The sequence below is a fragment of the Ruditapes philippinarum genome, unplaced genomic scaffold, assembly GCF_026571515.1.
Source record: "Ruditapes philippinarum isolate M1 unplaced genomic scaffold, ASM2657151v2 ctg19232_1_1_1_1, whole genome shotgun sequence".
NCBI classification, from domain to species: Eukaryota; Metazoa; Mollusca; class Bivalvia; order Venerida; family Veneridae; genus Ruditapes; species Ruditapes philippinarum.
This window is the reverse complement of record NW_026859990.1, coordinates 1,458-14,787: the sequence shown is the minus strand read 5'-3', so window position 1 is coordinate 14,787 and position 13,330 is coordinate 1,458. Positions and strand designations below refer to the sequence as shown.

General features: G+C 34.6%; 1 protein-coding gene across 1 annotated transcript; it reads right to left on the bottom strand.

The window, feature by feature from the left end:
- Positions 1 to 10,222: 10,222 nt before the first annotated feature.
- Positions 10,223 to 13,109, bottom strand: LOC132758527 (E3 ubiquitin-protein ligase TRIM56-like). The gene is made up of 2 exons (XM_060750200.1): positions 12,826 to 13,109; positions 10,223 to 12,519 (listed from the first exon to the last, which is right to left on the bottom strand). Exons 1-2 carry the CDS (start codon positions 12,845 to 12,847, stop codon positions 10,472 to 10,474), a joined length of 2,070 nt encoding a protein of 689 aa, XP_060606183.1. The 5' UTR covers positions 12,848 to 13,109; the 3' UTR covers positions 10,223 to 10,471.
- Between the last annotated feature and the right edge of the window lie 221 nt (positions 13,110 to 13,330).

Genomic DNA, 13,330 nt, shown 5'->3' with positions numbered 1-13,330 from the left:
ACTTAACATTTTTGGGAAGGTTAAATACTCTAGCAAGACTATTTCCAGAATTATGTCCCCTTTGAACTTAGATTTTTTTCGAGAAATTGGTATTTTTCACTCCAACTTCTTCATTCCTTATAGGATTTACTTTAAAATCCCACATTGTAATAATATGACAAGGTTGTATAAACATAATTTCCTTACTAGGCAGGGAAACTTAACACATTACTGTGATATAGACAAACTTAGAACTCAAAAGATTTAAGTTCATTCATGTCATTCATTCACTGGTAAAATTGAATGGCCAATGGCCCATCAGAATGTTGCTGGGGTTCTAACCGGTAGGGGACTTATGGATTGCTTGCAATACTATGATAATTGCTTGTTTTTTTAGGGATGGCAACAAATATAGAGGATATTTGTTTGTTTTGCATGTAAGATTGAAATATAATTTCACTGAGTGAACACCAGATGCAATATTTTCACGAGTGGCGTAGCCACGAGTGAAAATATAATAGCTGGTGTTCACGAATGAAATATATTTCAATCTAATATGTAAAACAAATAAATTTTCTTTTTATTTCATGCGTCTTAAGTGATTTTAAGTAATTTTTACTGATTTTGCCTCGTAACGTCGCGCATTCTCCTTTGTGACATCATCACATCATGACGTCACATCAACAAGTTTGAAATATAGTTCTGTTAAATTTCTCTAATTTTGTTACATTTTTAACTTAATGTATGGTGACATCGACTTTCTTTTCCAAAAGAAGCAAAATTTAGGCATGACGGCATTTATTTTTGTCTGTTATTCCATTCAGATTTGATTTTCTTTTCATCCGCATTCAGATATAGTCCGGCTACAGTGAAAATTATATTTTATAAGTTTCACTAGTGGTTTATCAAAATATAATCATCTGATATATTACAATAAAACACTGGAAAGCATGAAATAAACTAAAATCAATACTCGAGTACTCGGTCATTTTTCCGATCGAGTATTCGGTTACTCGGATGATTTCCAATGATCTTTAAATTTTTAACACACAATATCAACACCATCTGCATGCTACCTTCATTTTCTATTTTAATTCATAGAATTTGTAGCTATAAATAGGATTGCAAGAAATACATATAATCAATATAAACATAAGAAATGTCAATGAAAGCATTTATTATATATCTATAAATTTTCTTCCTAAATCACAGGATAATCTTGAAGCGCAAATAGGCTTCAACGATTAGAAAATTCTGTATTATGTTAGAGACAAATACAGTACCATATATATGGAAGGGCTGGACTATTTTTGACGTTGGTTCTGATCTTAGCTGTGTATAACGTAGTATTTGGAAACGGCAACCAAAATAATAAAAGGTGTGGCCGGTTTTGCACAAATTACGTATTCATCTGTCAGTCATAAATTTATTTCTTGACAGCTACATTTCTTTTTCTGAAATTTCTTATATAAGTGTAGTATAATGAAAATCATTTATACTTCAAACGAAAAGATATATAATAAAAGGAAAATTATGTTGTAGTAGCTTTCTGAGGCTATGCATTTTTCTACTTGAAATGTTGGAAAATTGATATCTCGCTCGACCTTTGGTCTCGCAAGATATCAATTTTCCACCGCTGCTCGTAGCAAAATACAAAGCCTCAGAAAGCTACTACAACATGATATTCTGTATATATATTTTTTTATAATTAACAAGTTTCGGCTATCCTTGAGTTTTTTTAAACCCCCACAAACAAAGTTTAGGGGGGATATAAAGGAGTCAGCTTGTCGGTCGGTCCGTCGGTCGGTCCACATCATGGTTTCCGGACGATAACTAGAGTTTGGAATGAGGTATTGTAATCAAACTTGGTATATAGCAACCTTATGTGGAAACTCTGGTTGGTATTGCATTTGGACCCCCTGGGGTCAAGGTCAAGGTCACCGTTACTAAAAATAGAAAAAGGGTTTCCGGACAATAACTAGAGTTAGGAATGAGATATTGTTATCAAACTTGGCCTATAGCAAGCTTATATAAAGACCTGGGTTGGTAGTGCATTTGGGCCCCCTGGGGTAAAGGTCAAGGTAACTGTTACTAAAAACAGAAAAATGGTTTCCTGACAATAACTTGACTTTGGAATGAGATACTGTAATCAAACTTGGTGGATAGCAAGCTTATATGAAGACCTGGGTTGGTATTGCATTTGGGCCCCCTGGGGTCAAGGTCACCGTTACAAAAAATAGAAAAATGGTTTCCGGACAATAACTTGACTTTGGAATGAGGTACTATAATCAAACTTGGTGGATAGCAAGCTTATATGAAGACCTGGGTTGGTGTTGCATTTGGGCCCCCTGAGATCAAGATCAAGGTCAGCGTTACTAAAAATAGAAAAATGGTTTTGGGACAATAACTTTACTTAGGAATGAGATACTGTAATCAAACTTGGTGTATAGCAACCTTATATGAAGACCTTGGTTGGTTTTGCATTTGGACCCCCTGGGGTAAAGGTCACCGTTATGAGAAATAGAAAAATGGTTTCAAACAATAACTTGACTTAGGAATGAGATATTGTTATCAAAGTTGGCGTATAGCAAGCTTTTATGAAGACCTGGGTTGGTATTGCATTTAGGCCCCCTTGGGTCTAGGTCAAGGTCACTGTAAGGAAAAATAGAAAAACGATTTTTTGACTATAACTAGAGTTAGGAATGAGATATTGTAATCTAATTTGGTGTAAAGGAAGTTTATATGAAGACCTGGGTTGGTATTGCATTTGGACCCCCTAGGGTCAAGGTCACAGTTACAGTGTTACTAAAAATAGAAATATGGTTTCTGGACAATAACTAGAGTTAGGAATAAGATATTGTTATGAAACTTGGCATATAACAAGCTGATATGAAGACCTTGGTTGGTATTGCATTTGGGCCCCCTGGGGTAAAGGTCAAGGCCCTGTTACGAAAAATAGAAAAATAGTTTTTGGACAATAACTAGAGTTAGGAATAAGATATTGTAATCTAATTTGGTGTATAGGAAGCTTATATGAAGACCTTTTGCATTGCATTTGGACCCCCTAGGGTCAAGGTCACCGTTAAAGTGTTACTAAAAATAGAAAAATTGTTTACAGACAATAACTAGAGTTAGAAATGAGATATTGTAATCAAACTTGGTGTATAGCAAGCTTATTTCGAGACCGCAGTTGCGATTACAATTAATTGAAATATTTCTTTGTACACAGTTGATAGTTTGTGTTCAAATTTTTCTTCTGACTACTTTTTTTCAAAAAGTCAAAGTTGCTTGTGGGTGTATTAATCACCTTCAGTGATAGGTCTAGTGTGTATAGGAAGCTTATATGAAGACCTGGTTTGGCATTGCATTTGGACCCCCTAGGGTCAAGGTCACCGTTAAAGTGTTACTAAAAATAGAAAAATTGTTTACGGACAATAACTAGAGTTAGGAATGAGATATTGTAATCAAACTTGGTGTATAGCAAGCTTATTTCGAGACCGCAGTTGCGATTACAATTAATTGAAATATTTCTTTGTACACAGTTGATAGTTTGTGTTCAAATTTTTCTTCTGACTACTTTTTTTTCAAAAAGTCAAAGTTGCTTGTGGGGGTATTAATCACCTTCAGTGATAGGTCTAGTTTTATTTAATCAAGTTTGAATTTTTTTAAATATATTTATATGAATGCATGCAGCTTTGAAATAGTTGTTACCTATTTATATTTAACAGCAATTTCACATGTAGCTCTTTGAAAAAAAAAAATCACTTGAGCAAAAAATTATATAGGCATATAGTGATACCCCGTTCTGTCATCATCAGTTTTTTTTTGTATGGTTTTATTTAAGAAATATTTTGTTCCAGTTATTTATAGATGTTTGTATGATTATTGGAATAAATATAGTTAAAGTAAACTGTCAAAACCCGTCAGGGGCAAGTCGTTGTTTCCTTGAGCAAGAAACTTTACACACATTGCTCAGTACTGGTTGGTTCCAGGAACGGATTCGAAAGTGTGTCTATAAGCTTATAGCTTCCTACACAATCGAACTAAAATAAATTCTGTATAAACCAAAGTAAACTGATTTTCGTGTTTTACACAACAATCCATTGTCATATCTTGAAATGTTTTCCATGATATATACATATTTATTTATATATGGAATAACTTTATGGTCTCAACTATGACTTGGTGGTTTTTAGCTCGACTATTTGAAAAATATGAGAGCTATTGTAGTAACCTGGCGTCTGCGTCTGCGTTGGTTAAAGTTTTTTGTAAAGTCAAATGACTCAATTATTGCTTGAGATATTCAGTTATTTATAGTAACAATGTACTTCAGATTGACAAGTTGGATAACTCTGCCTACAATATTAAAACTTCACATGCATTTAGGGTCATAATTGTACATTTAGGTTACTGACCAAGATCCATAATTTTATCTAGCATTTAGGCTGATTTTTCTCCCCTTTTTATACGCCCGTTTGAAAAACGGGACGTATTATGGGAACGCCCCGGGCGGGCGGGCGGCGTCCAATTTTGTCCGGAGCATATCTCCTACATGTATGGAGGGATTTTAATGAAACTTCATAGAAATGTTCACCACTATGAGGAGCAGTGTCGCGCACATAAACCAGGTCTCTAGGTCAAAGGTCAAGGTCACACTTAGAGCTCATTGAAAAATGCTTGTCCGGAGCAAAACTTCCACATGTATAGAGGGATTTCAATATTACTTGGCACAAATGTTCACCATTGTGCGGCGGAGTGTTGCGCGCAAGATTCAGGTCCTTGCGGCCAAGGTCAAGGTCACACATAGAGGTCAAAGTTCAGATAAAAATATGAAGATGTGTAAATGGACCACTTAGTCATCATTTATTGAGGGATTGTAACACAAATGGTCATTATCAAGACTATGGCTGTGATACATATAATTTAGGTCAATATATACAAGGTCAAGGTCACTAAAGATGATGAAATATCCAGATTTTGTCCGGAGCATATCTCCTACACGCATGGAGGGATTTTAATGAAATTTCATAGAAATGTTCACCATTATGAGAAGCCATGTCACGCACATGAACTAGGTCAAGGGTCAAGGTCACACTTAGAGCTCATTGAAAAACGCTTGTCCGGAGCAAAACTTCCACATGCATAGAGGGATTTCAATATAACTTGGCACAAATGTTCACCATTGTGAGGCGGAGTGTCGCGCACAAAATTCAGGTCCCTGCAGCCAAGGTCAAGGTCACACATAGAGGTCAAAGTTTAGATAAAAATATGAAGATGTGTATAGGGACAATTTAATCATCATTTATTGAGGAATTGTAACACAAAAGGTCATTATCATGACTACGGCTGTGACACATGTACTTAAGGTCAATATATGCAAGGTCAAAGTCACTAAAGATGGTGAAATATCCAGATTTTGTCTGGAGCATATCTCCTACATGTATGGAAGAATTTTTATAATACTTTATGAAAATGTTCACCACCATGATATGTATTGCTTCATGCATGATCCAGGTCTCCAGGTCAAAGGTCAAGGTCACACTTAGAGCTCATTGAAAAACGCTTGTCCGGAGCAAAACTTCTACATTCATAGGGGGATTTCAATATAACTTGGCACAAATGTTCACCATTGTGAGGCTGAGTGTCGCACGCAAAATTCAGATCCCTGCGACCAAAGTCAAGGTTACACATAGAGGTCAAAGTTCAGATAAAAATTTGAAGATGTGTATAGGGACCATTTAGTCATCATTTATTGATGGATTGTAGCACAAATGGTAACTATCATGACTACAGGTGTGACACATTTAATTTAGGTTAATATTTGCAAGGTCAAGGTCACTGGAGATGATTAAATATCCAGATGTTGTCCGGAGCATATTTTCTACATGCATGGAGGAATTTTAATGTTACTTTATAGAATTGTTCACCACCATGAGACGTAGTGCCCTGCACATGAACCAAGTCTCTGGGTCAAAGGTGAAGGTCACAGTTAGAGCTCATACAAAAACGCTTGTCTGGAGCAAAACTTCTACATGCATAGAGGGATTTCAATATAATTTGGCACATGTTCATCATTGTGAGGCTGAGTGCCGTGCATAAAATTCAGGTCCCTGCGAGCAAGGTCAAGGTCACACATCCTGTGCATCTCTTCCCTACTGATTTGTTTTAAGGTTCATTTAACAACACAGTGCCAAGAATAAAAACTTGCTTGTTAGATAACACTTATCCATAATGCCCCCATCTCCATCTAAAGCTTTCGTAAACAGGCGTATTTTGTGACTATGGCACCCTTGTTCAACTTAGAAATTAATGGTAAAGTTTTGCTTGTAAGCATGTTATCTACATAACTACTGAAGGGTTTGTGCCTTTTTTGGACAATTTTATGCATTCATGATAATAAAGCAGTGATTTACTTGATAAAACATCTTAATAAAAAGCCTTTGTACCTTTTCGGTCAGTTTTATGTATTCATAGGTAAGCATTATTATACTCAATAAACACCCTTGTGACAACTTTTTCGAATAGTCGAGCCTTACTGTCCTCAGACAGTTCTTGTGTTAGTATAATAATAACTGAGCAAAAGTTTGAAGGAGTTATATTTCACAAGGTATGCAAACAATAGCTGTTGGTAGGACAGCACACTCAACTATATGCTTAGTGCTTGACAATAGAAAAACCTTGGTTTTTTTAAAATATTCTAAGTTCACAAAAGGACCAAAATTTTTTTTAAACCCATTCTACAGATATAAGCATTGGAGAGAGTCCTAGCTAGTATGCTCGCAAAGAAATGTATAAAATTTCAATTTATTTCAAGCCAGATGTCTATGGAATACGAAAATATCTTGAAGCCATAGGCAATCTTTAACATATGGGTGCCTGATCGGGATCAAGTGTGCAAAGTTTCAATGCCATATGTCAATGGACTTCAGAAATATTTGAGGTGATAGAAGCCGACGTTCAGATGACTAGGATAATATTCTTCTTATTCTTATCGAATAATCGAGTAAACATGTGACTTCTGCTTTGAAAGAAGGAATGGCATCTGCTTGTAACAATAGACCACTATACAATTAAGTTTATTAACATAATGCGCCCCCAGCAGTGCTTTCAGCGCTTTGATTCTTAAGAAGGGCCAATTTTAATTGACCCATAATGGTTACTGCAGCTTTCCATACATAATTTGCACATTCTTTATTCAAATTAGACATATTTTGTGAGAATTTCATAGATTTCAATAAATTTCTAAAGATGTGCATATAATATCTTTAAATAAATTGTAGCATTGGGTGTACTAAACGCAGTGATCTCCCCTTCATTCAAAGTGTACTGATTTGGGGGAAAACCGCTCTGTGGCGACACAACTTTAAGCGTTGGACCTTTGACATCGGTTTTGATATAAAAGCGTTATATTGGATTCAGTGATGAAGCTTCGAGTCGAATCTCACATAATCCTTACCTAAGCAGTTATTTTGATCTTCGTCGAATTGATATGGGACGGGCGTACGACGTGACGACTTATGCTTAATATAAATATAGAAAAGTCATGTTAATGTTTTACTACAAGCATAAAAATGAAACTATTTGACTGTAAACTATTTGAATCTTTGAGTTGCGATCAATAGGATATCATTTTCTATTCGCATGACTTCATTAATAAATTTCTCGACTTCATTGAATAGAATATCATAAATATGATTTGATTTATTATAATTTTGTTCAATAAGCTCAATAAGTTAAGTAGGTAAATACACTTATTGACAATCCTCTACTTAAGTAGTAAAAGTTAATTTTAAGTGTTATTTAGGAAATTAATATCAATTATGAATGTATTGTTGTACAGCAATGCACCGTTCGAGTTCAAAATCACGAATTGTAATGACGGCTAATAAGCCAAGGTGATTAATAACAAAACATAATGCGTTATAATATACTAAATAAATATTTTATATCCATATATTGTACTACGCAAATCGCCTGATTTTATTCCATTTTAACATACAGAAATATGACTACTCGCGGAACAAACATGTATATGTTCATTTCATGTCCTTTTGCAACGATGGAATTAAAGTTGTATAAGTTTAAAACATCAGTCTTAAGGGGTTATTATCTCTTTTAATGATGCATATCATCTAATTTTAATTGTTATTATATAATATACATGTATTAATTTTCAATTGAATTTTAAATATTTAATGTATAATATAGTTACGAAAGCCTTATAGTGTCAAATAAAATAAAAAAATAAAAATGCAAAGGCGTTATAACGCGAATAAAGGCGTTATTACGCGAATCAAAAGGCGTAATTACGCAAATCAAAATGCGTAATAACGCGAAAAAAGAGTAGAAACGCGAATAAAGGCGTTATAACGCAAATCAAAAGGCGTCATTACGCGAATAAAGGGGTTATAACGCGAATCAAAACGCGTAATAACGCCTTTATTCGCGTTATAACGCGAACCAAAAGGCGTAATAACGCAAATCAAAATGCGTAGTAACGCGAATAAAGGCGTAGTAACGCGAACCAAACGCCGTAATAACGCAAATTAAAACGCATTATAATGCCAATTTTTTCCCCATATTTATACTTATCAAATGGCCTAGTAACTTGATAAATGAAGAACAATATTGATCTGAATTTATTGCTCAAGATAGAATAATATAATAAACATTTACAATAACTATCATTCCATTTGCGCAGTAATATTGCAAACTATTTGTCATAAACTAATGAAGACTCTTTGATATTTGTCAATATAAGGTGACTTGGAGACTTAAAGGTCCATTGGGTTATATGTCAATACAGTTACTCTGAATTCATGTATCACATCATTGATTTTACACATGTCACTATAGTACATGAATTTCTTTTCTTTTCTTATATCTTATCTTATCTTATTTTATATGTGCGTCATATGTTCAATTATCTACGGATATGTCCTGTATAATTACTTAATAACCTGTAGTATCTTTTAATTATGTGAATATAATAATAATAATAATGTCGTTCCTAATTACGCTATAGGTAATAGGCTAAAGGTAACAAGATTTGGAAAAACGTAAGATATACGTAAGTCACATTAGGGCGAAATTATCTCTAATTATTGATAGGTATGCTTAGAGGGGTTAAATTGTTTCTGTTAAGTTACAATTATAGGAGACATTGTTTTCTTTGTCTTTATCGAAAAGTATCTATAGTTGGGTGATAGTAACCTCTAATCTCACGAAAGCATTTCCTAAAAAATATTGAAAAAATCAGACTGTGGCCTTAGGACGTATCCGTACAGAATTGAAAATAAAACGTACATCTTGATCAATTCATTTAAATCAACATTGCTCTTCCTATCTTACATTACAAGGCCACGGTTTTGAACTTATATGGTATTAAATTAGCGTTATAACGCCTTTTGTTTTGCGTTATACCTTTTGGTTCGCGTTATTACGCCTTTAGGTTCGCGTTATAACGTCTTTATTCGCGTTATAACGCCTTTCAATTCGCGTTATTACGCCTTTTTTTCGCGTTATAATAAAGGCGTAATAACGCGAATTGAAAGTCGTAATAACGCGAATAAAGGCGTTATAATGCCAATCAAAAGGCGTAGTAACGCCTTTATTCGCGTTATAACGCGAACCAAAAGTCGTAATAACGCGAATCAAAGGCGTTATAACGCGAATAAAGGCGTTATAACGCGAATTGAAAGGCGTAATTACATACATTAAAAATATGTTATATAAGTGTTATGTTTAAGTATTCAATTTTCGTTTTAAAGCTAATGGCCAGCTTAAAATCCTTGGAACGGTTTGGGAAAGATGCATAAGTTCCAAATTATTGATTAGCCACTTTGCTGTGAGCATAAACACATATTTACCATTTTGTTTCATGATTAAATGATTCAACATAATTACGGTGTAATTTTTTTGACGACATTTTATTTCCAAAAAAAAAAAAAGGGAAAAAAAGATCAAGCCACCGTGTGCTGGATAGTGAAGCATCGTAATTTTAACTATTATAGACCTTTGCTATGACTGATTACAGCAGAAGGAATGTTTCATACAATGACAAACTAAAACTTTAGCCTTTAAATGGTCCCGATCCGCGAAAAGCTGCCCTGTCGTTATTGGCTGTCGTTTCACAAGATAAATATAAATTCTTTATTGCAATAGAAAGACATTCTTTATTGTAATGTATTTTGTTTATTAAAAATTCGGAACAAAGTGTGTTCACAATTTGCAAACCCAGTGTACTGACTGTTTTTATATAAAACGATAAAAATTTCATAAAAAGGAGAACGCAAATCAACTAAAATACATAATACATGTACCGGTATATTGTAAATTATGCACTGTTCTCAAACACTACAAATAAATCGCACCAACAGTGTATATAGCCCTAAATTCATCAACAGTCTAGTTTTTGCTAAAGTTAATGCTAAATGGTTATTGTTCTATTTGAAAAATATAATTCAAAGTACAACATGTAGTAATTAACTATCTAACAAAAGTTATATACATGTATATAGTCATCTTCATGACAACCAATAACCACATAACCTCTTTTGCTATTGACACCAACCGATAAGGGCTTTTTGATATTGCTAATAATTATCCTGTTTCTTCTGTAATCATCTTTTGAAATCTGATGTACATTGTAAGAGTCACGCCCGCACACATAAATATTACCTTCGTCGTCTGCTGTCAAATATGATATGAATTTTAAATAACTCCCATCACGGCTTTTATAGAACCAAGATTCCTGAACAACGTTTTCATTTTCACCGGCATAACCAGTAGTGCTGGCACTTTTGTAACAGTGAAGCTTTTCAAATTCTGAAACAATTATTGCAATAGCGCCCTTGTAAAGCAAACGTAGACATCCGTCCTCTCCAAACTTATAAGGGACGCCACATGAATTTTCAAAATTGACTGTCTTAAATATGCGACCCGTTCTCGCATTTCTAATTTGAATGAAAGGTTTATTGCTTTCCTCAAATAGAATAGCAATTTCCTGGACATCTCCAACTTTAGCAAGACTACATACATCAGTCTTTGTCAGAAAATGCCCTACTTTGTGAGCATTAGATGTTTCAATATCATACGTTTCGATTGACTTTTCAAAAGAAACTGCGACTGTCTTATCATTTACATGACACATGTAGAAAGGCACATTATGAAGACCTTTTGTAAATACTAGAGAAAAATGTTCTGTAAAGAGTTTTAGATTCGTGTTTGCTTTATCAATCATAATTAAACGTTCGTCAGGCAGAATTTCTAAAGCATAAATTTTACAACGTGCTTTATCTCCTGGGCATCGAACTTTATAAGAAACTCCCAGCTGATTTATGTTTCTTTTCATCAAACTGGGGATTTTCACATTTTCAGTAAGATGTTGTGTAATATTGGAACTGCTGGAGCCGCCACGTGTGTCCAAACTGCCAGTCTGCAAAGCCATTTCATCGGTTTGCGTCGTGGCATTACATTTTGATGGACCTAAATGCACCGATGATTCTGCCTTTTCTTCTAATGTATGAACTGGTCTAGGGATTTCGTCGCTGGACACACTTACATCAGTGTTTGCTCCTTGTTGTTCATTCAGAGATGCGGAAACCATTGATACGTTTGCAATATTTCCGATTGTTTCCATGTCAAGTGTTGTTTCAAAAATGAGTGACTTTTCTGTCATATTTTCTGCTTTGATTGTTTCGTACAAATCCTCCGCTCTGCTCAATATAAGATTAGGGATAACACTCCTCTCAACAGAGTTCCCAAATTTCATAACAAATTCAAATACCTTCCTAAATTCTTGTCCTTCGACACATGTTTCTTTACATTTCGTTAAATTCCTTTCATGATCATTTACTTCTTTTGTAACAAGATTAAGTGTTTCGGACTCAAGATTGGCCTTTGCTTGTGACAATTTTTCATAAATACTGCTGAGAAGACTTTGCTGTTGTAATTGCACTTTAGCCAGCTGATCCTTATAAGTGGATATATTCTCTTCTGATTCTCTTTTTGAAGCTGTTGCAGTGTCTTGTAGTTGAGATAATGTCTTTTCTACACGTGCATTCATGTTCTCATTTACAGGGGTTTTAGCTTTTGCGATTTCATTCACCGTATTACATTTACGGTGACACTCTGCCAAACACGTGACGCAAATATATTTTTCGTGATCTTCACATTTATACATCACAACAGTGTCGGGATGGTCTGGGCAATGCATCATCTTTTTCATTATCGCAATTGTTGTAAATTTATCTGAAATATCCTCACCTTCGAACAACTTATGATCCCTTGACAGTTTATTCTTTCTATGTTCACGAGCACAACTAGCACATAAATGCTCGGAACAATCCATACAAAAAGTACTTGCTTCTTTTTCAATGTTTTCAAAGAGACAAGGTTCACACTTGAAATTCGTATTTATTCTCGAAGTTTCTTCTTTACTGTCATGAAGCCCCCCAACTGCTCCCAACTCTTCAAACGGTTTATCAGTCATATTTGTGCCACAGATATTTGGAGTATAGACTCTGCCCTTCTCCGCCCCTGAAAATAAAAAAAACTAAGTCTTATCTATTACAAGAATTAGTTTTTAATTTTTGCTTATATTAGTATGAGACGGTTAAGTGTCTAACACGTGAACAACAATTTCATAACGTTTTAAAAATGTCAATTTTTTACCAATGCTTCAATTTCCTAAAGATCCCAAGCTTCGAAATGTAAACACAACTGTCGAACTGACCTACATATATTTCAAGTATTTATGTTATCACATGCCATTTATTTCTGGTTTAAATCAGTCGATGCATATATTCTTTTAATAATTAAATGCATGTTATTATCCGATCGTACCTTTCTTCCAAGCTTTGCACATTTAATTACAAATTACATTTTCCTAACCGTGTCACATGCTTCTTTACGAATTCATGACGACTGAAATGTTTGCGGATAAAGAAATTCAATCGCAACTACTCGGCCCTTTCCGTCAGTCTTGTGTACTGATTAGGGGAAGTAACCGCTGCGGGATTTTGGCTCTCGGCATAAATGAAAGCGCAAAACAGTGTCGAAACTCATTCCAGTCGTCTCACATCAAAGGAAAGCGTACATTGTTATCTTTATGAAATAATGATATTTTAGGGACCTTTTTTAAAAATAGCAGAAAACAAGCTTTATGTTCAAGACGTGACCAGGTCGTAATAATATGCAAATATATTTTGACATACGGTTTGCACGATAAAAATAGACATGGTGTATTCAAGTGCGGATCAAGAAGGGGAGCCACGCACATAACCCCAAGTGTCTGTGATTTGTGCTAGTCATTGAAATTCAATGTCATACAAAACAGTTAATATCCAAA

Coding starts and splice junctions, on each gene's coding strand:
- LOC132758527 (XM_060750200.1), bottom strand. CDS start 12,847: ATGTGCAAAGCTTGGAAGAAAG. Junction 12,520..12,825: donor GTGCAAAGCTTGGAAGAAAG/GTACGATCGGAT, acceptor TTTTATTTTCAG/GGGCGGAGAAGGGCAGAGTC.